Source organism: Myxine glutinosa, chromosome 1 (genome assembly GCF_964187855.1).
Source record: "Myxine glutinosa chromosome 1, kmMyxGlut1.1, whole genome shotgun sequence".
Lineage (NCBI taxonomy): Eukaryota > Metazoa > Chordata > Myxini > Myxiniformes > Myxinidae > Myxine > Myxine glutinosa.
This window is the reverse complement of record NC_136261.1, coordinates 200133462-200157594: the sequence shown is the minus strand read 5'-3', so window position 1 is coordinate 200157594 and position 24133 is coordinate 200133462. Positions and strand designations below refer to the sequence as shown.

At 48.8% G+C, this 24133-nt stretch overlaps 1 protein-coding gene across 1 annotated transcript in view; it reads right to left on the bottom strand.

Moving 5' to 3' along the window:
* LOC144893017 (von Willebrand factor C domain-containing protein 2-like) overlaps nucleotides 1-24133 on the bottom strand; it is a 122780-nt gene that overhangs the window by 36582 nt on the left and 62065 nt on the right. The window contains exon 2 of the mRNA XM_078782421.1: nucleotides 1391-1520. Coding sequence (XP_078638547.1) covers nucleotides 1391-1520 — 130 coding nt within the window. The remainder of the gene's footprint in view (nucleotides 1-1390; nucleotides 1521-24133) is intronic.

The window sequence follows — 24133 nt, the reverse complement described above, 5'->3', positions numbered from 1 at the left end:
TGTTTGAGGTCCATACCGTTAATGAAGAGGAAGGGGGAGCATCAGATACAGAACAGGGGGGAGGAGGGGTAGGGTAAGATGTGGAAGAGGTGGAAGAGGTAGGGAGAGCTGTTGAAGGTGTGTCAGAGATTTCAGAATAGCTCGGAGAAAGGGAAGGATGGGGCGGACAAAAGGTTTGATGGTGATTGGGTGAGCCACAATGAGGTGTTATTTGAGAAGGGGGAAGAGCGAGGCAGAAGGTTGGGGGAGATGGAGGTGAGAGTTTGAAGGGGGAAGAAGCGGGGAGGACGCTTTGAGGAGGGGGAATGAGAGGGGGGAAATTGAGAAGCAATGAGGGTGGGGAGATTTGAAGGGGAGGGGTGAGGGGGGAGTTTGGGAGGGAAGGGACAAGGGGAGGGATTTGAAAGGGATGGGATATGGCGGAGATTTGGAGGGGAGGGGTAAGGCAGGAGTCAAGGAGGGGAGGGGCGAGGGGGCGTCTTGGCGGGGAGGGGTGAGGGGGTAGTTTAGGAGGGAGGGGGCAAGGGGGGAGATTTGAAAGGGATGGGTGATGGGGAAGATTTGGAGGGGAGGGGTGAGATTGGATTTTTGAAAGTGTACGATTTATGGGAAACGAACATTTATTGCAAAATGAGTTTCTTGTGACCTTCGAGTTAAAAATACGTTTAAGGACGCTGGATGGAGGATGGAGTGCAGGAGAGTTTAGGGAATGTAGAAAAAAGGCACTATAGGAGATGGATATTTTTTTGGGGATGAATTGATTTGGTGAGCAAGTCGAAAGCAGCCTTTTAAAGAAGAAGAAGAAAAAGGTGTTATAAAATATGACGGAATACATAACTTGAGGGGAAAGTGTAAACATTGAAGGTTAATGAGTGAAAACTATCTGGGGAAATGGGGGAGAAACACGTGGTCGAAGAACGAACGAATAAGAATGAATAAACGAATGAGAACAGAGAAGGAAATGTTTTTTTTTTTTTTGAGATGAGATTTACACAAGGAAGTAGGCAATGGGTGAAAAGCCTGGGAATACAGAGAACGAAAGTTATTGGATCACAAACGATGGACCACTGAGAGAAAAACAAAGCCTCAAGGTTGTACAGTGCACACTGTACAAGGCCTCAAGACACGACACGAATTAACACGATTTTCAATACAGGTATGAAAGATTTGCACCGAAAAATCTTCGTCGGGACACAATATACGTACAACACCATAAATAAATACAGTTTTAACGAAAATACAAATGGGAACAATCACTTAACTTCGATTTCAAATCGTTCGCGACGCGGCAAAGGCCTTGCTCACGACACGGCAAACAGACGATGACTATTTAAAGCACTTCTGACTATTTTGCAGGCACCCGAGCACACATGTTGGGAACACAACGCACCGTGTTTGCAGACAGGGCAGCAAGTTTCCGCATCATAGATGGGGTCCACACAGTCCGGCAGGGGGCAGTCAGCAACGATGCAGTGAATCGCACCATCGGGCTCACAGCGACAGCGCTTGCATGGTGAGGGCTGGGAGGGCACAGCGCCGGGTCTCGGTGAGCAGTGCGTCACCGGACTTCGATTCAAGATGTTCAGGTCATGCTCGGGTCATGTTGCCCTGCCATGATCCAAAGGTTTCTGGTCAAATGTAGCTCCGCCCTCATGTGGTAACCCCACTGGAAGAGAATTGGTCATTTGGCATCTGAAAAATTGCCAAACAGCCCCAACAACAGAGCTGTACAATGTGTAAAGAATCAATCACCATATGTCCTTCCATGGACATAACAGGTGGATATATGGTGAATGATCCCTGCTTGGAGTGAAAAATAATTCCTTGGGTATCTGCCATTTACAGGCGCAAACTCCATCGATATATGAAATTAGAGCATTTTGAAATAAATTCTTCTTCAATATGAAAGCTCATTTGATTGTGCAAATGTATGGATGCTGATCATATACAGAAGAATAGCAGAAGTTCGTAACTTTCCACATGAAACATTTTTACACCACCATACATTAGTATGTTTCCACACCAAACACAAATGTTGCTATTCTTTGAAGGAAGCATAATTTGATACTTTGGTGTAGATATATGGTGTTTAAGAGAGGGAGAGAGAACATGAGTAGAGAGGAAAGGACAGGAAAGAAGAGGGGAGGACAGTAAAGGAGAGTACAGTAAAGGAAAGGAAAGGAGAGAAAAGGGGAACGAAGGGAAAGGGAGAGAAGAGGAGAATTTTGTGTAGAACAAAATCTAGCTATATTTTACTATTTTTGGCACAAGAAGCTCGTAAAAAATGTTAAATAGGGAGGAATGAAATGCATATGAAGCAAGGGAAATAAAGCCACAACGAGTGCATGCATTGAACAATTGAACGAGAAGACTCGAACATTTAAGAGCGGTACAAATTTTGGGGACATGTTAAAAATGTGTTTAAATTAAAGATCAAACTTGAGACATTAGTTTTCTCTATTGCAACATATTCAAGCAAAACATGGATGATAAATCATCAATACAGCAGACAGAAACTATTAGAGCTATGGATATATGTATGTATATATATTGTTACGGACCGCGGATTAGGATGTTATTTACCGAGCGGTGGTATTACCGCGGCCGAACAGTTGCTCCCCTTTTCTTCCCTTACACTCACCCGATTCACCCAGACGTTGGCCAAATCGCGCTATGCTAAATCAATGATGGAAAGGACACTACGACTGGGAAAGAGGAAACGACGCAAGGGGTACAGTTCTCAAGACCTCCGGAGGAGGGTATAATTACAGTGGTGGAGAAAAGGGGGTAGATTACAAGGCAGAGTGAGGTAAAGACACAGAAGAGATGGGCACTTAAATACCGTCTTATCTTATCCCAGACCAGGGGTCGGCAACCTTTTTGACATGAAGTGCCAGTTTGAAATGTTCTTGTTAATTCGTGTGCCATATCAACATTAAGTTCAACATTATGTTTAATTATGACACCACATCAAAAAAATATTTCCAACAGACATGGAATTTTATTCCATCCATATAGGCCATATGCATTGCAACAACATTTTAAAGAAACATTTACCGAACATCTACCGAACCTTGAGTACCAGTTCACTGGTAATTCCCTGTGTGTCGTAAAAAGGCGACAAACAGGGTTGGCGGCAGGAAGGGCATCCGGCCGTAAAACATTGCTTCAAAAAGGGGACCAAAAAACAACAACAACCACGGTCCCCGAAAAAGGCCAACCCCCGCTTGTGGGGAAAAATGTCCTCTAAAGGTGTTTTTTTTTTACCGAACCTGAACCGCTTCACTGCAATTCCTGTGGTAAATGTGAGCGGGAGGCCGTACCGTCAATCAAACTAAATAAGACAGGCTTTGTTACGAGTTAATAATGTTACGAGAAAAACTACTACCCCCATTTTCATTACTACCACCCCATAAAAAAACTCAAAATAATGACGAGATTAATATTAAAACGCAGAAGGCAGCCTGAATGATAAAGAGTGGAGATGCAACCGCTGACCACCAGATGTTAACAACAGTTGCTCTTACAGCACCTCAGGTTGCCATGAACGGCGTATCGGAAGGCACCAAGCCTACATCTCCTATTTTATATCTACGATTATTATACAATTCAGAATAATGATGAGATTAATATTAAAACTCAGAAACCAGTCCGAATAATAATAATGAGTGGAGATGCAGCCTCGGACCATCTGCTGTGAACAACACCACTGTTCTTACAGCACATCCTGTTGCCGCGAATATTGTGTTTGAATGCGCCAGGCCGGCATCTCATGTTGTGCATCTTTGATTATTATTCCAGTGAAAGAATTTGGAATTGGAATGGTGACTCTGCTCTGATCCATCTACCTCATCACCCTGCACAATCACACCGGAATACTATACACAAAGAATTAAGTTAAGCACCCCTACACAACGAATTAAGGTAAGCACCCCCTAATATATATTCTTTGTGTATATGTATACATTGGCATATATTCTAAGGTATGTGAGATCAAATAATGATTGGTATGACATTAGCAATTATCCATTGATGAAATTGAGTGATCAAAGTGAAAAAAAGTGATTGGTTGAGTCAGTGATCCGATCACGTGGGTCCTACACACGTTATTGACGCAAAGATCGCTAGAGGTCTTCTCAGAACAATGACTGTACGTTAGAAAACATAAACGTCATCCACACTGTCCGTGATGGACCTATAGCTCCATACTTAAATTGAGGTGAAAATATGCCTAAAATTCCCAAAAAATTTCACCTTAAATTATTCAGAATAAAATATTGAAAACGGCATGATTGTTATGTTTTTATGTGACCATAATATCACTTCTCCAGAAAATATAGCAATATCATGGGTATATTACACTGTTTTGACGACAACAAACTTGTAATGTGCGAGGTTGTAAAAAAACGGGGGGGGGGGTGCTTAACTTAATTCTTTGTGTATATTATAGTGCAACACGCACAACAGCCAATGGCTGTTCAAGAAGTGATTTGGCATGCAGCGGAGAGGGCACTGCTTTCGCCAGTGTGCCAATGATTGCGCTGCCGCGTGCCAATGGTGGCACGCGTGCCTAAGGTTGCCGACCCCTGTCCCAGACAGACCACGGACAAACGGACAAGGTAGACTTACACAGGGATTGATGGCAGGAAGGGACAGGTAGGTCGATAGCACAAGGTGCACCTTGGCTCGGGGACAGGATAAAGCACGGTCCAAAAGATACAGGGAGGCCTCACAGCGCTCGGAGGTGGTCTTGCTTGCTCCAAGCTCAGCGCGCATCTGACGTCACCTCCCTCTCACTGCGCATGCTCAGCGGGGAGTGACACGCCCTCGGCTGGTTGGTTCCGCCCCACTGGGGCCGGTCCGCCGCTTCCATTGGGTGCGGGGGTTACCGGGCTCCGCCCTTGACGAGGAGCTGACAGGGAGCCCCTGTTTGGTAACCCCGTCGAGCACATGTTCAATGGCGGCTCGTTGTTGTTGTTGTTGTTGCTGAACTGTGAGGAAGAGCTGCGGGGAGGTATTGGGAGGTCCTAAACTTCCTAACGGTGCCATACAATCACATTCTGGTGCAACGAAGGGTCAGAATTAATGGAAACGAATCCTTAACTGACATAGACTAAGAATAACTAGCAAGATGTCCTATAGTTGTCTTACATGAGATGCGGTGAACCTGGGTGCGACATTTAATGGGGGAAATAGGGGGAGGTCGGGTCTACAGAGTGTTGTTTACAGAAAATGGGACTAGGGAATGGGGGATTGGGGAGAGTTGGGAAGTATTGAGGAAATAGGGGAATATTTACAAGCGGATATGGATGGATGCAAATCCCATATCCGCAACACTGCACCCTTCTCGACCTCGGGGCGGCCCGACCCGATAAATTTTTACCTACTTTAGTGTGGCACTCAGATGTAGTTCCCTCTACTATTAACTCAACCCTGAGTGCGACAGTTTTACAGATATTCACAAATGAGTAAATATGTCCCCCTGCGACGTTGCACCCTTCTCCTAACAGAAACACACCCACAGGATAACCGAATCGCGGAAAGCATCCTCAAACTAAACATACAGCCGGTATGGAGCATCATTTATACAAGACTACACTGATATTTACACTACAATCCAGGACCTGTTCTTTGAGGAACACATGCAGATGTTATGCATATGGAGAGCACGCATGCCAGCATCGATACACCAACCCACGAGTGCCCTGTGGCCCTACGGCCTTTAATAATGTGCAGAGCACCCCTTCCAAGCACCAAAAGCACCACCCCATTATGCACAGTCAGCACCATCCGGTGCACCAATAAAGTGTTCATAAAAATACACCATCAAGTGTCCATGGTCACCGGTGGTGTCGCAGCCGGCCGATGTTCTGCCGCTGGTCTTGCCTTCATGGAGTGCACTTGGCCTTCTGGCTTCTTTAGAAATAAAGAAAGGCGCCAACCGCATCCATTTCTTAATTGTGGCCGTCAGGGGGCCAACTAAAAGTGGTTCACCTGTATGGCATAGGTGCCACGTTGACCCAGGTCCATCCACGGGTGGTGCTTGACCGCAAAAGAACTGCGGTCCATTGTGGGCGGCCACAAAAATTGCGGTCCATATGGTGTATCGATCCAGGCAGCAAGCAGCGGAAGTACAGGCCCACAACTGCGGAGCCAGTACCTCTCTCTCCTCTCTCTCTGCCCCAAAGCCAGATCCTCGGAGGTGGGAGACAAAAGAAGACAAGTGAGTAAGGTGGTAAGGGCGCAAAAGTGCACGCAATACAAGGCAATGCACACTGGGGGCACATGGGAACCAGGTGAGACAGGTACGTTCCTACCGCCCCCCCCCCCACCAGGTAACCTACATTGCCCCTCCCTTACCCCTTACTGTATCCACAAAACACAACACTACCCATAAACATCTACTTTACACATCAAACAAACGTCCCTACTGTCTTCCCCCCGTTCCTCCCATAAACCAAATTCGTCTTCTCTCCCTCCTAACCAATCAAATTTGCCATTTCCAACTCTCATCAAAATTTGCCATCACCAATTCATCATCAGTCCCTCCTAAGGAGGGAGAGATGGAATCACCCCAATGTCTCATCCACGTCATGATGCGTCTCACAAATCCAAACAGCAATTCTCCTTTCCTGCAACACAAAACAAAGGAAACACAGGTGTGGAGTCATCATCATCACCTCAGGTAAGTGGCTGCGTATGGTGCGACAGGTTCATCAATCCTAACTATTTCCTAAATGACTTTAACAACTTTACATTACCCGGGGTCTTTCCCTGCCAATCCATTGGCCAACTTACACTATGGGTTCTAAAAACCAATTCCCATTGACCAAACTGTGGTGCTTCTCAATTTGGGGTCTCACTCCCCCGATTCATCTCCCGGTGCCCTTGCACAATTTCTGGGCTGCGACGTGTAGCTCTCTCAGCAGGTCTACCCACCTGCACACCTCCACCACTGCAGTTGCCACCCGAGCTTACCTAGCTCCTCACCCTAACCTAACTAACTGGGGAAGGCCCCTCCTGGCTCTGTCACCCCACTCGGTGCCTTCTGGCACTGGGCTACCCGGGTCCGTCCTCCGGATCCTCGGGCCCCATCCACAACAACTACTACCGGCTCCCAGAGCCCACCTGCGGCCTCACCTGGCCGACATCCTCACAGTGGTGGAGTGCCCAAACCAACTACACACACTAACAGGCTACACGCCCAGCCATTTCCACAACACTAATGCACCCATCCAATCATCATTCTTCCACCCGCACCACAGATGCCAATATCCAACCACAATTTACCTATACCCTCTACCTAACACTTACACTACCCGCCCCGGGTACTCGTGAAAGGGGTCCACTCTTCCCCCATCCACACCTTCGCACCATACACACCACTCCATACCACTTACTCCAACTCTCTTCACACCACTCATTCTCTGCTCCATATATTCCACACACCTGTACTTGCACACCTGTGCTCTCATACTTGGTGCCGCCTGCACCCTTCTCTCCCCTAAGCGCATTCGCGCTGATCCACAACACTCACTACTCACCATGACACTCATCCGCAATGCTCTCTCATTCATCGCTTATACCTCACACATGCCTCGGAGCATTGCCTCACCAATGCCTCATTTGAAGCTGCTCACCAGCACTTCCATTCACACTGCATCATCTGCTCTGTCTACTCCCTTCTAAAACTCGCGCTCCTCCGTCTTCCCTTTAAACTATTGCGCTCCCACGTCATTATCATCCACACTAAGCTACCTGCGTCCCCACTACAGGTATCAGTCACTAACTAACCTTAACGTTACCTAATGTCATCTTCGCTAGATCCCTACAAACGATATATCCTAACCCTCCCGGGCTAGTTTTCACTGCCATCAACCACATAATCTAGTGCTCCTTTGCCCCCCTTTGTGAGGGATGACAGAGTTGCCATCCCACCACATCGGGCATCTCCCACTACCAATTTTGCACATCAAATTTCAACAAATCAAAAATTTGCCTATCACTACCCATCATCTGCCAATCATTACTGCCAATCCTTTGCCAATCATCAAATTTTGCCTTTTTCTAATTTTGGGTCCAAAACACTAACCTCATCATTACAGTCCACTTACTAATGCCTCTCGGTGCGCCAATTCACTTCCACAGCCCGGCTTCGTAAAGCCGAGCAATGAATGCGGGTTGTTTGGTGCCGGCGGCTGGATGCGTCCGACACTCGGTGCAGGGAAGGACGCTTACCCGCGCCGAGATCCCACGCACCACCTCGGCACGGAGCCATCCCATGGCCCGATCTCGACCTGCTGGAACGCGTCAACAAAAAGGGGTCGCCATGACGACCCTTCCTATCGGGCTGCCCGCTCCGCTTAGTGGAGCACGGACGCGGCCGTTCAAAGCGCGGCCCGGCATGGATCGCGTACGGCGGTTCTTTCGAAACCGCCGTGGTTCGGATCCCCGCTGGTCCTCGCGGCACGCGAAGCTGCTCGGCGCGCACCGAGGGCCCGATTCGGCTATAAGTCGCTCTAGCCGCCAACCCGGTTACCGTCGATGCCTCACCTGCATGCTTACACGCATACGCTACCCGTTCCTTGCTCAAACATCCAGCTGTCTCCCTGCTCTTGGTCATTGCACCTTCTCTTACACACCCAGGTACACTCATTCCGCTCACAGACTTGGTCACACACCTGACCACCGAACACCTTGGCACACATTCGTCGCTCGCACACCTCACCAACACACCTCTTCGTGCCCCCTCCTCTGTGACAATCACAGGTGTGCTCTCACTCGCACACCCAACCACGTGCCTCATGACCAACTCAAGTGTGCAGTCCCACACACGCTCTACCATTCCAGGTGTGCATCCTTCCATTCCAGGTGTACATCCTCTCTCACCTGCCACCACCAACTCACGCTCCGTGTCACTCTTACTACTTTCACCACCACTCTTGACAGCGCACTCACCCTTACTCTCAACAGCGCACTCTTTCCTCATGCACCTGTCCGTTACACACCTTTCTCGCGCACCCTCTCCCGTTACATCCTCTGTAACACTCACCACAGGCGTGCATGCTTCCGTTACATCCTCTGTAACACTCGTCACTACGCGCTTCCATGTGCTCCCTCGCACACGCGCTACGACCGACTCACTCTCGACAGCACCCTCACTCCTTGGCGTGCACTTTTTCCTCACACACCCCAGAGTCGGACTTTCTCGCACACCTCCTTTTTCGCACACCAGACCTGTCGCACACTTCACCAACGGCCTCTCACGAACACCCGGGTCCATCTCGACCCCCAAGCTTATTAAATCACCTGGCGCATCATACGCACGACCATATTGGTCACCACTTACACCGGGTCCTCTTTCTCTTCGCTTCTCCTCCATCACCTGCGAATCCCTCATCCGGTTAATGAGCACATCATCACGATCCAAACACAGACTTTGGACCAATTCTTTTACTTCCTCTTTTATCTCTTTCTTATCCCCTCTCCGTCGCTTCTTAATTTCGCTCACCCCTTCTTCCACTTCTTCTAATTTCTGCTTCACCTCTTTTATTTCCCGGTGCGTCTCCTCAAGTTCGTCCTCTAAGGCTACCTTGACCGTTTCTATGTGCGTCCTCACCTGCCGATCCTTCGTCTCCATTACCTCTGTCACCTCGTCCAACCTCGTTGTCAGTCCCTCACGTACCATCTGACACTCTTTTTTAATTACCCCTACGTCCTTTTTCATCTCCTTCTGTATCGATTTTAAACCCTCTATTACCGCTGTGTTCTTCTTTACCTGGTCCCCCAACTCCTTTTGTCCCACTGTCAGCTGTTCTACTCCCAGCGTCAACTCCTCTATACCACCTTGCAATTTTACAGTCCCCTTTCTCACCTCCTTCTCCATGTGCTCCTCACAGTGCCTCACCTCCTCGCGCATTCCTCCGACCTCCTCACTCACACCTCTTCGGATCTCCCCTCCCATCACTTGCATCTCCTGCCCAGATGCCACCCTCATCTGCTCCATTTCCTCCCTGTGAGCATCCAATTTAGTTTCTGCCCCCATTCTGACCCCCTCTATCTGCTGCCCCATTTGTTTAACTTCCCTTTCTGCTTGGTCCCTCAATTTGCCTTCCATGCTGTTTTCTAACCCCTCTAACCCCTTTTTCATCCCTTCCATTTGATTCTCTTGAGCGGCCTTTCTGTTTTCTACCCCCGTTAACCCCTCCTATATTTCCCCTAATCTATTGTCTAATTCCTCAAATTTGTTGTCTAGTCCCTCAAATTTGTTTCCTAATCCCTCTATTCTACTCCCTAACCCTCCGATCTGGGCCCCCATGTCCTCCCTCAATTTCTCGCTATTGGACCCCATCCTTTGTTCTAACCGTTGGCTATTGGCCCCCATGTCCTCCCTCAATTTCTCGCTATTGGACCCCATCCTTTGTTCTAACCGTTGGCTATTGGCCCCCATGTCATTCCTTCAACCCCCGATCTGGTTTCCCATGTCATCCCTCAATTTCTCGCTATTCTGGGCCAACAGGGCCACTATTTGCGCCATGAGGACTTGCATGTCCATCGGCGGCACGGGTACAGCTACCGCAATCCCCTGCGTGGCGCCGACCTGTTGTTCGCGCTCCTCTTCCCCATGCCTAGCGCCGCCATTTTGCGAACCTGCCGCCCTCACTGCTTCGCTCTCCTCATGTCCCTCAATTTGGTCCTGGATCGACCCTGCCTCACTCTCTTCTACCGGAACCCAGCCGTCTTGATCTCCCATAGCGCGACTTTCAAAATTCGGGTTTTTGTAAAACAAAAGCAAATTTCGGTACTTTATAATTTTGACCAAATTTTTTTTTTTTTTTTTTTAGCTGTTTTAAAAAATTTGGTTCGGGCCTCGTATCTCACTCCTCGACACCAGTTGTTACGGACCGCGGCTTAGGATGTTATTTACCGAGCGGTGGTATTACCGCGGCCGAACAATTGCTCCCCTTTTCTTCCCTTACACTCACCCGATTCACCCAGACGTTGGCCAAATCGCGCTATGCTAAATCAATGATGGAAAGGACACGACGACTGGGAAAGAGGAAACGACGCAAGGGGTACAGTTCTCAAGACCTCCGGAGGAGGGTATAATTACAGTGGTGGAGAAAAGGGGGTAGATTACAAGGCAGAGTGAGGTAAAGACACAGAAGAGATGGGCACTTAAATACCGTCTTATCTTATCCCAGACAGACCACGGACAAACGGACAAGGTAGACTTACACAGGGATTGATGGCAGGAAGGGACAGGTAGGTCGATAGCACAAGGTGCACCTTGGCTCGGGGACAGGATAAAGCACGGTCCAAAAGATGCAGGGAGGCCTCACAGCGCTCGGAGGTGGTCTTGCTTGCTCCAAGCTCAGCGCGCATCTGACGTCACCTCCCTCTCACTGCGCATGCTCAGCGGGGAGTGACACGCCCTCGGCTGGTTGGTTCTGCCCCACTGGGGCCGGTCCGCCGCTTCCATTGGGTGCGGGGGGTTACCGGGCTCCGCCCTTGACGAGGAGCTGACAGGGAGCCCCTGTTTGGTAACCCCGTCGAGCACATGTTCGATGGCGGCTCGTTGTTGTTGTTGTTGTTGTTGTTGCTGAACTGTGAGGAAGAGCTGCGGGGAGGTATTGGGAGGTCCTAAACTTCCTAACGGTGCCATACAATCACATTCTGGTGCAACGAAGGGTCAGAATTAATGGAAACGAATCCTTAACTGACATAGACTAAGAATAACTAGCAAGATGTCCTATAGTTGTCTTACATGAGATGCGGTGAACCTGGGTGCGACATTTAATGGGGGAAATAGGGGGAGGTCGGGTCTACAGAGTGTTGTTTACAGAAAATGGGACTAGGGAATGGGGGATTGGGGAGAGTTGGGAAGTATCGAGGAAATAGGGGAATATTTACAAGCGGATATGGATGGATGCAAATCCCATATCCGCAACAATATATATATATTGTTGTGGATATGAGAATTGTGTTTTTTTGATTGTGTAGTAAATTGTAAAATATCACCCTCCTTCCTCCAGTTGTGTATAAAGGTCAAAGTGCGTCCCGTAATTAGGTCATAAACAATCACGTTAGCCAATCATAGATTTCCTCCTTGTTGGTAGTTTATTTCCTTATTCTATGTAGGTTAAGGCTGTGTCTTCCATTAATTGACACTCCATTGCACCGAATTCAAATATATAGATCCCCTTTCATTCCCATTCCCAAAGCCTCTACTGCCAACTGCATTTGCCGCCATTACGGCGTGGTCAGCTCGGGGAAGAAGGGCGTGCCCGCCCATCGTCATCAAGGGTGGAGCCAGAGAGCCCGTGCCCACCAATCAGGGCCGAGGCGAGCTCACCGATGGGCGCGTCCTGGAGGCCGGCGGCTTGATCGCCCGAGGCGTTATATAAGCGCTCGCGGAAGCCTTTGGGAGAAGAGTCCAGACGAGCTTGGTAAAGGCAGATGAGTTCTAAGTTCTAAGAGTTGCACCAGAGACGGCAGATGATCCCAGATGAGCCCTCGGAGAAAGAAGGGAGACGCGTCCTGAGGTGAGCCAGAGAGGCAGTTTTGGCTCCACCAGTAGTTTTGGCTCCACCAGTAGTTTTGGCTCCACCAGCAGTTTTGATTCCACCAGCAGTTTGGCTCCACCAGCAGTTTGGCTCCACCAGCAGTTTTGGCTCCACCAGCAGCTTTGGCTCCACAAGCAGCGTTGACTCCACCAGGCAGCTTCGACCCGTTACCCCGCGGGAACCAGATTGCGGTGGCATCGGTGGCTGTCGAGGTCCAGCCCGACGTCCCGTGCGGGATCAAGCCCGAACCATCTGCCCCAGCTGAACCTTCCCATTCCTCCTTCCAGTCATTCCTGCCTCCATTCCCCAGTCGTGTAAGTGTGATCGTAGTCTGTCTTTTGTCTTCTCCTTGGGTTTCTAAGTAAGACTGTAATAGGTAAGCTAAGTTTCACTGTGTCCTTCTGGTCCGTCACTCTTTCTGCTTTATTTTATTATGCTTCCTCCTCCTTGGTTTCTTTTGGTTGTAAATAGTAATAAATCCTATTCGTATTTCCTACCTCTTTTCTTCTTCTTCACATCCGTCATCTTTGTCTTTTCCAAATTGAATACCTGCGGCACGATTTGGCCAGCGTTTCAGGATCGGGTTAGTCTTGTTAACGGTTCGGGCCACGGCTGCCATCCGCTCGGCAATCCATTACCATCTTATCCGCGGTCGTGAACGAAGCGGCTCACCGGCCTTTCCGGAGGCCGCGGTGCAGCTTCAGGGACCACGTCGGTCAGTGACAAGCGAAGGGACTAATCCCCCCTCAAAGGGGAACCATAGGCCGACGTTGGGTTCCGTAACAATTGGTGTCAGGAGCGAGATACGGACCTGAAGCGCGAATAGCGCGCCCAAATTTCGAGTGGGCCGAAATTTACTTTGTTATAAAATTCCAAATTTGAAAATCGTGCCATGGATAGTCAAGGCGGCGGGATGCCGGTGGGGGAACTAGAAGAGGGGTTAGGGGTAACCCAGGACCACAGGGAAGAAATGGAGGAGAACAATGGTGAAGAGGTTGAGGGAATGAGGGGGTGTCAGGTGCGCAAAATGGCGCCCTTGCGCGCGTAGTTGTAGCGGCACCAAATTTAGCCGCGCCCGTGGTCGCAGCAGCCGAGCCCGAGATGCCAGAGTACATGCGAGTCTTTATGATTCAAATGATGGCAAAAATGGATGCCCAAAGTGATAAATCCACCCGAGAGCGAAGAGAAATGGGTGGCCAGATGAAAGATGGGTTAAACAAATTGAGGAATGATATGGGAAGCCAAATCGGGGGGCTCGATGGAAAAATCGGGGGGGCTAGACAACATATTTGAGGAGTTAGACAAAGGGATAAAAGAAGTAAAGAATGGGTTAACGGGGCTAGAAGATAAGATGGAAGGCAAATTGCGGGAGATAGGGGAGCAATCCGCCCGGGAAATCAAACGGATGGGGAACCAGATAGAGGAGGTGAAAATCGGGTTGGAAGGTAAACTGGATGCTCAGAGGAATGAATTGGAACAGATGAGGGCGGCATCTACTAAGGAGATGGAGGAGATGGAGGAGATGGAGGGAATAAGACGAGGTGTAAGCGAGGAGGTCTCGGGGGTACGCGAGGAGGTAAAGCGAGGTGAGAAGCGTATGGAGAAAGAGGTGTGAAATGGAACGGCTAGGTTACAAGGGGGCATAGAAGATCTGACGCAGGAGGTGGAACAGCTGACGGTGGGACAAAGGGAATTAGTGGAGCAGGTACAAAAGAACACTGCGGTACTAGGAGGGTTAAAGGCGACACAAAAAGAACTCAAAAATGACTTGATAGCGACGAAGAGGGAATGTCCGATGGTACGGGAGGGACTGACAACGAGGTTGGACGAGGTGACGGAGGCAATGGAGACAAAGGACCGGGAGGTGAGGACGCACATAGAAACGGTCAAGGTGGCCTTAGAGGACGAAATTGAAGGGGCGCACCGGGAAATGAGGGAGGTAAAGGAAAAATTAGAGGAGGTGGAAGAGGGGGTGAGTGAAATTAAGAAGAGACGGAAGGAAACTAAAAAGGAGATAAGGGAGGAAGTGATGGAGTATGTGCAAGGTCGATGCTCAAATCGTGATGGTGTGCTCGCTAACCAAATAAAGAGTTTGCAGGTGGCGAAGGAGGTGCGGAGACGAGGTGCCGAGGTGAGTGACGATATACGCGGAAATGTATATGGTGTGAGGGAAGCTTCAGTCGGCTTGGGGGTTGGTTTGGACCCGGGTGTTCGTGAGAGGCCGCTGGTGAAGTGTGCGACAGGTACGGAGTGCGAAAGAGGTGTGCGAGAATGTCCGACTCTGGGGTGTGTGAGGAAAACGTGCGCGCCAAGGAGTGAGTGTGCTGTCGAGAGTGAGTTGTTCGTAGCGCGTGTGCGAGGGGGCACATGGAAGCGCGTAGTGGGGAGTGTTACAGGGGATGTGACGGAAGCATGCACACCTGTGGTGAGTGTTACGGAGGGTGTAACGGGAGAGTGTGCGCAAGAGGATGCGCGAGAAAGGTGTGTAACGGACAGGTGCATGAGTACAGAGTGCGCTGTCAAAAGTGAGGGTGAATGCGCGACCGAGAGTGGAGGTGAGAGTAGTGAGAGTGACATGGAGCGTGAGTTGGTTGTGGCAGGTGAGAGAGGATGTACACCTGGAATGGAAGGATGCACACCTGGAATGGTAGAGCGCGTATGGGAATGCACACTGGAGTTGGTAGTGAGGCACGTGGTTGGGTGTACGGAGGAGAGCACACCTGTGGTTGTCACAGAGGAGGTGACCGAGGAGGGGGCACGAAGAGGTGTGTTGGTGAGGTGTGCGAACGACGAGTGTGTGCCAAGGTGTGCGGTGGTCAGGTGTGTGACCAAGTCTGTGAGCGGAATGAGTGTACCTGGGTGTGTAAGAGAAGGTGCAATGACAAATAGCATGGAGACAGCTGGATGTGTGAGCAAGGAACGGGCTGCGGGGTGTAAGCATGCGAGTGGAGCATCGACGCTAACCGGGTTAGCGGTTAGAGCGACTTATAGCCGAAGCCGGCCTTCGGTGCGTGCCGGGCAGCTTCGTGTGCCGCGGGGACCAGGGGGGATCGTGACCGCGGCGGTTTCGAAAGAACCGCCGTACGCGATCCACGCCGGGCCGCGCTCTGAACGGCCGCGTCCGTGCTCCGCTAGGCGGAGCGGGCGGCCCGGTAGGAAGGGTCGTCATGGCGACCCCCTTTTGTTGAGGCGTTCCGGCAGGGTGAGATCGGGCCATTGGACGGCTCCGTGCTGCTATGGTGCGTTGGATCTCGGCCCGAGTAAACCTCCTTGCCTGCACCGAATGCCGGACGGATCCAACCGCCGGCACCAAACAACCCGCATTCATTGCTCGGCTTTGCGAAGCCGAGCTTTGGAAATGAATTGGCGCACCGAGAGGCTCAAGTGAGTAGACGTGTGATGAGGATAGGGCTTTGGACCCGAAATTGAAAAGCAAAATTTGATGATTGGCAAGGATTGGCAGAGTGATGACTGGCAAATTTTTAATTGGCTGGAATTTGGTGTGCAAAATTGGTAGTGGAAGATACCCGATGTGATGGGATGGCAACTCTGCCATCCCTCACAGCCAGGGGCAAAGGAGCACTAGTTATGGGGTTGGCAGTGAAAACTAGCCCGGGAGGGTTAGGATATCGTGTGTAGGGACCTAGAGATTGACCATAGGTAACGTTAAGGTTAGGTAGTGACACTGATACCTGTAGTGGGGACGCAGGTAGATTAGTTGGATGATAATGACGAGGGAGCGCAATAATGTAAGGGGCGACGGGGAAGCGCGAGTTTTAGCAGGGCACCAGGTAGATTAGATGATGCCGTGTGAGTGTTGGAGGCGTATTCAGAAGTGTATTGTGAAAAGTGTATGAGTGAGTGTTGATATCGAGCAAATGAGGAATTGCGGGGCAATGCTCGGGAGAGATGTGTGTGTGACCGTGGGAGAATTTGGGTGCCTGAGGCAATGGTGTTTGAGGATCGAAAGTGTATTGAGCGTGGAAGTGTATGGAGCAGTGAGTGAGGAACGATTGAGACTGCACAGGTGTGCAACTGAACAGGTGTATGGAGCAGTGTATGAGTGAGTGATGGTGATGTGTGCTGTGTTAACCAAATGGTCCCAGGAGGAAGGAGGGTGCAGGAAGCACCAGAAGGAGTGATTGCACAGGTGTGCAACTGCAGGTGTATGGAGAATGGTTGTGTGGATTACATGGAGTGTGGAATATATGGAGTATGGAATGGATGGTCGTGGAGTGAGTATGGTAGAAACTGTGGAGTGGAGTGGATGGCGAGAAGGTGTGGATGGGGGAAAGGAGGATGGACCCCATCACGAATACCCGGGGAGGGTAGTGTAAGTGTTAGGTAGAGGGTACAGGTAAATTGTGGTTGGATATTGGCATCTGTGGTGCGTGTGGAAGAATGGAGTTTGCATGGGTGCATTAGTGACGTGGAAATGGCTGGGCGTGTAGCCTGTTAGTGTGTGTAGTTGGTTTGGGCACTCCACCACTGTGAGAATGTCGGCCACGTGAGGCCGCAGGTGGGCTCTGGGAGCCGGTAGAGTTGTTGTGGATGGGGCCCGAGGATCCGGAGGACGGACCCGGGTAGCCCAGTGCCAGAGGGCACCGAGGGGTGACAGAGCCAGGAGGGGCCTTCCCCAATTAGATAGGTTAGGTGAGGAGCAGGTAAGCTCGGAGGCAACTCCAGTGGTGGAGGTGTGCAGGTGGGTAGACCTGCTGGGAGAGCCACACGCCCCAGTCCTGAAATTGTGCAAGGGCACAGGGAGTTGAACCGGGGGAGTGAGACCCCAAATTGAGGAAGCACCACAGTTTGGTCAATGGGAATTTGGTTCTTAAAACCGCATAGAGTGTAAGAAGGCCAATGGTTTGGCAGGGAAAGACCCCGGGTAGTGTAAAGTGTATTAAAGTCATTTAGAAGGTAGTTAGGGGTTGATCCCTGGTGTTGGGCTAGCGGCTAGGGTGCCAGCTTAGGATCCAAGGATCCTGGGTTCGAATCCCGGTCGATCGCTGAATTAACGCCAGGGGGGTTGACTCAGCCTGTCATCCTTCCGAGGTCGGCAAATTGAGTACCAGTACACTGGTAATTCCCTGTTTATCGTAAAAAGGTGACAAACAGGGTTGGCGGCAGGAAGGGCATCCGGCCGTAAAACATTGCTTCAGAAAGGGGACCAAAAAACAACAACAACCACGGTCCCCGAAAAGGCCAACCCCCGCTTTGCGGGGAAAAATGGCCTCTAAACGGTGGTTTTTTAGGATGGAGATCTCCTCGCACCATCTGCATCCACTCACCTGAGGTGACAGGACTCCACACCATGCCATGTTTTTCTTATTTTATTGTGCAAATGTTTGGAATGTGAGACGCATCATGACGTGGGTGTGACATTGTGCTTTGTGTTCCATCTCTCCCTCCTTATGAGGATTGATGATGAATTGGGTGATGGCAAATTTTGGATTAGTGGGAGTGAAGACGAATTTGGTATAGGGGAAATATGGGGAAGACGAGACATTCGTGACGAATTTGTAATGTGTAGATTTTGTACATATGGGGTAAGGGCAAGGGTAGTGTAGGTCACATGTGGGGGGGCGTACGGTAGGGACGAGCTTTTCTCCGCTCCGTCTCCATACGCACCTCGCCTTGCATTGCCTTTATTGATGTGTACCCTTGTGACCTTACCCCTCGCTCACCTGTCTTCCCCCCCCCCCCCCTTGTCTCCCACACGAGGACTGTGCGCCACTGGGCGCCGAGGGGAGCGTGCGTGAGTCGGCCATTGTGCGCCCGAACCTCTCGCAACCACAGCTGTCTGCATCGATGCACCACGTATGGACTACATGTCTGTGGCTGAGCACCACTTGTGGACCCCATGGGTTGGGGCATGGCCCCTCTGCTGGAACCGGCCATGAAGGCCCGAGATCTTGCTGGTGGACCTGGGTCACAGGGCACCTATGCCCCACAGGTGAACCACCCCTAGTCGGCCCTGTGGGCCATAAATAAAGAACAATGGACACGTTTTGTGCATGTTTTATGTCCAAATGGGCCGCCAGCAAAGAAGATGACATCAGGAAGAGAGCATTAGCCAGCAGAGGGAGCCGAAGAGCAAGACCGGCACCAGGGGTTTGTTTAGTTATTTTTATGGAACTATGATGACTGTGCACCGATTGGTGCTTGATGGTGTTTTGGTGCATTGTGGGTGCTTTCTGGTGCGTCGATGCAGAGCAGACTGTCTCCCCCCCAAAAGAACAATCACAGGTCCTGGGTTGCCATTGTAAATAAAAATAGCGTCGTTGTAAATAATGCGCCCCCATCGTAGATGTATAGTTTGAAGACAATTCCGCAATTTTGGTTAGCTGTGGGCGTAAATCTGTTAGGCAGGGTGCAATGGAGCAGTGGGACATATTTATTTGTGTTTCAAAACTGTCACACTCAGGGTCAGGTTAAATGTAGAGGGAACTACACCTACATGCCACACTAAAAGTAAAGGTAATAGGCCCGGGACGTGCCTAAGAGGAGGAGGGGGTGCAGTGCTGTGGATATGAGAATTGTGTTTTTTTGATTGTGTAGTAAATTGTAAAATATCACCCTCCTTCCTCCAGTTGTGTATAAAGGTCAAAGTGCGTCCCGTAATTAGGTCATAAACAATCACGTTAGCCAATCATAGATTTCCTCCTTGTTGGTAGTTTATTTACTTATTCTATGTAGGTTAAGGCTGTGTCTTCCATTAATTGACACTCCATTGCACCGAATTCAAATAGATAGATCCCCTTTCATTCCCATTCCCAAAGCCTCTACTGCCAACTGCATTTGCCGCCATTACGGCATGGTCAGCTCGGGGAAGAAGGGCGTGCCCGCCCATCGTCATCAAGGGTGGAGCCAGAGAGCCCGTGCCCACCAATCAGGGCCGAGGCGAGCTCACCGATGGGCGTGTCCTGGAGGCCGGCGGCTTGATCGCCCGAGGCATTATATAAGCGCGCACGGAAGCCTTTGGGAGAAGAGTCCAGACGAGCTTGGTAAAGGCAGATGAGTTCGAAGTTCTAAGAGTTGCGCCAGAGACGGCAGATGATCCCAGACGAGCCCTCGGAGAAAGAAGGGAGACGCGTCCTGAGGTGAGCCAGAGAGGCAGTTTTGGCTCCACCAGTAGTTTTGGCTCCACCAGTAGTTTTGGCTCCACCAGCAGTTTTGGCTCCACCAGCAGTTTGGCTCCACCAGCAGTTTTGGCTCCACCAGCAGTTTTGGCTCCACCAGCAGTTTTGGCTCCACCAGCAGTTTTGGCTCCACCAGCAGTTTTGGCTCCACCAGCAGTTTGGCTCCACCAGCAGTTTGGCTCCACCGGCAGTTTTGGCTCCACCAGCAGCTTTGGCTCCACAAGCAGCGTTGACTCCACCAGGCAGCTTCAACCCGTTACCCCGCGGGAACCAGATTGCGGTGGCATCGGTGGCCGTCGAGGTCCAGCTCGACGTCCCATGCGGGATCAAGCCCGAACCATCTGCCCCAGCTGAACCTTCCCATTCCTCCTTCCAGTCATTCCTGCCTCCATTCCCCAGTAGTGTAAGTGTGATCGTAGTCTGTCTTTTGTCTTGTCCTTGGGTTTCTAAGTAAGACTGTAATAGGTAAGCTAAGTTTCACTGTGTCCTTCTGGTCCGTCCCTCTTTCTGCTTTATTTTATTATCCTTCCTCCTCCTTGGTTTCTTTTGGTTGTAAATAGTAATAAATCCTATTCGTATTTCCTACCTCTTGTCTTCTTCTTCTTCACATACGTCGTCTTTGTCTTTTCCAAATTGAATACCTGCGGCACGATTTGGCCAACGTTTCACGATCGGGTTAGTCTTGTTAACGGTTCGGGCCGCGGCTGCCATCCGCTCGGCAATCCATTAACATCTTATCCGCGGTCGCGAACGAAGCTGCTCACCGGCCTTTCCAGAGGCCGCGGTGCAGCTTCAGGGACCACGTCGGTCAATGACAAGCGAGGGGACTAATCCCCCCTCAAAGGGGAACCATAGGCCGACGTTGGGTTCCGTAACAATATATATATATATGTATATATATATATATATATATATATATATATATGTATATATACTGTATATACGTGTATATATATATATATATATTAGCCGAAGGCACTCGGCGTTGCCCGGGGCTCTTTTTGAATGAATTTACTACTATAATTCAGCTTTTACTCGCGGCTGTAGAAGATTGACTACTATAATTCAGCTAAGCTTTTAATTGTGAAATGGGCCCAGCTCGGCCGAAGCGGCCTCGCCACCTAGCCTACAACCTTCCCGGGGCCCGTCCCGTCATTTTTGGTTCTTTTTGAATGAATTTACAACCATAATTCAGCTTTTACTCGCGGCCGTAGAAGATTGACTACTATAATTCAGCTCAGCTTTTAATTGCGAAATGGGCCCAGCCCGGCCAAGGTGGGCCTCAACCGGTCTCGCCATCTAGCCTAAAACCTTCCCAGGGCCCGTCCCGACATTTTTTTGTATTAAAAGGTTTCCTCCTATCGTTCACTGTTCAGGAGATTAGCTTGTGCAGACAAACAAACGAAAACTTTCTTTTATAATATGGAGAGATATACTGTATATTGTTATGTTTGTGGAGAGTAGACTATGATTACCTTAGAGCGAGGTAGACTGCATAGGTAGTGTGCTCCGACTGTCGTGAAGAATTAGAAATCTCAAAGTATCATAAGTAGGAAATTTGTGAAGACCGGGTAAGCTTGTATCTTCGTCCGCATTGGAGGGGTGGGGTTTGTTAATTAGCGAGGGATTATGGGGAATTAATCCCCTGTATGTAATTGCCTCTGTAAGCTTTTCCTGTGTTCCTCATGACACCGCACTGCACCCACCAAGTAAGAAATCGGCCATTAACCACACTAATTGAAAACCAACCGGAAACCAGGCATCAAGCACTATCGCTGATAACACCGACTTGGTGAGCGCACAGGCACAGGCAGGGGCATGAGCCACTCCCCGAAGAGCAGTGATTGGACTGGGATTTGATTGGCACAAGCACTGGTAAGATGAGACATATATACAGTCATATATATATATATGTCATATACAGTCATATAGGATATACATATACACAAAGAATTAAGTTAAGCACCCCCCCCGTTTTTTTACAACCTCGCACATTACAAGTTTGTTGTCGTCAAAACAGTGTAATATACCCATGTTATTGCTATATTTTCTGGAGAAGTGATATTATGGTCACATAAAAACATAACAATCATGCCGTTTTCAATATTTTATTCTGAATAATTTAAGGTGAAAATTTTTGGGAATTTTAGGCATATTTTCACCTCAATTTAAGTATGGAGCTATAGGTCCATCACGGACAGTGTGGATGACGTTTATGTTTTCTAACGTACAGTCATTGTTCTGAGAAGACCTCTAGCGATCTTTGCGTCAATAACGTGTGTAGGACCCACGTGATCGGATCACTGACTCAACCCTACGTCTCATAGACCCTGTAAGCCGTCGTATGCGTTGCTGTGGCAGCTTGTTCCATTCCCGATGTAATGCACGTTCGGGACATGTTGGGACGACAAATTGCGAAGATGGTCCCTCCAATAGCCAATCTGGATGAATTGGAATGTGCATTACATCGGGAATGGAACAACCTGCCACAGCAACGCATACGACGGCTTACAGGGTCTATGAGACGTAGGGTTGAGTCAGTGATCCGATCACGTGGGTCCTACACACGTTATTGACGCAAAGATCGCTAGAGGTCTTCTCAGAACAATGACTGTACGTTAGAAAACATAAACGTCATCCACACTGTCCGTGATGGACCTATAGCTCCATACTTAAATTGAGGTGAAAATATGCCTAAAATTCCCAAAACTTTTCACCTTAAATTATTCAGAATAAAATATTGAAAACGGCATGATTGTTATGTTTTTATGTGACCATAATATCACTTCTCCAGAAAATATAGCAATAACATGGGTATATTACACTGTTTTGACGACAACAAACTTGTAATGTGCGAGGTTGTAAAAAAACGGGGGGGGTGCTTAACTTAATTCTTTGTGTATATATACAGTCATACCCTGTTTTGTGCCATTTCGACCTACGTCAAATCCGATTTTACGCCACTCTTCTCGAGTAAATTTCAGTTCAGCGAACGTCATTATGTGCGACTTTACGTCACCCTTACGGACGTGAAAAAAAAAATTCCTTAAAAATATATTTAAAATAAATAAAATAGCACATAAATGAACAATAAAAGAAGCTGAAAAACAATTTAAAATACAATAAAAAGCACATTAAAAATATATATAAATGTACGTACAGTATACTGTACGTACGCGCAGCTGCTGGTTCTCATTCAAAACAGAGGCAACGTACAGTATTCCTTTACTGTGTCTGTGTTAGCCATGGGTCCTAAGAAGGATAATGCTAGTGTTTACAAGCGTAATGTGGTTACGATGGAAGATAAGTTAAATCTGATTAAAAGGTATGAAAAAGGTGAAAAAGTGTCGGTGATAGCGCATAGACCTTATCGCGAATCGGAACCGCAATGCGTCATGGGATCGGAAAGGGGCAATAGCGCCGCCGGCGGTCGCTGCAAGTTTTGGTCGCAAGTGTACAGCAAATATAAGTCAAGAACTACTCTCAAGTGCCTTGTTGGTATTACACCTAGCGGAACAATTCCATACATTTCCAAACCTACAGGAGGAAACACGTCGCACAAAAAAATTGTAAAGATGACGAACATTGTAGGCAAGTTCCAGCACGGCGATATTTGTATGGCCGATCGAGGTTTCAACATTCAGGAACTGTTCTTGCATAAGCAGTTTGTTTCTCTTCCCCAATGGGAACCCCCCTTTCCCTCAAATATTTCTTTAAATCGCTGGATTTTAATGCCAAAAAACGCTGAATTTCTTTCACATTAGTCATCTTCCTTTCCGTAAACACAGCGTCGATCGTAGACAGACGCTTCCTCTTCTGGGTTCGTGTTTACCTTTGCCCCCTTTTCGATCCCATCATGCTTTGCGGTGGAGCACCCTCTGTTGATATTTACCGATTTGCGATAAGGTCTACGCCTTAGGGCTGCCCTGCCTTAGGGCTTAGGGCGACAGTATCGACCATCATTCATGATAGGGAACATATTCTCGCATACGTCACTGAAAAAGCGCCGCCGGCTACGACTGCTAAAATGTGTTTGTGTTCAGAAGAGACACCATGTTTAAGGTGAATAACATAATCTTATTAATTTTATTTATTATTCTTTACAAATTCATTTATTAATTGTGTTCATTACTCATTAAAAAATATGACTAAAATGTTTTTAGTGTTCTTTAAGGTTTAGCGATAGTTATATACTTTCGCGAGTTATTTACTCTAGTTTTACGGTGTTTGTCTTCATTTTAAGGCATTTTTTTTTTTTTGTATGCAAGATCGAGGCTCGTGAAAGAGCTAAAAGGCATTACGCCCGGTTTACGTCAAAAACCGAGTTACGTCACGGCTTATGGAACCAATTAATGACGTAGGCCGGGATATTACTGTATATATATATATATATATATATATATATATATATTGTTGTGGATATGAGAA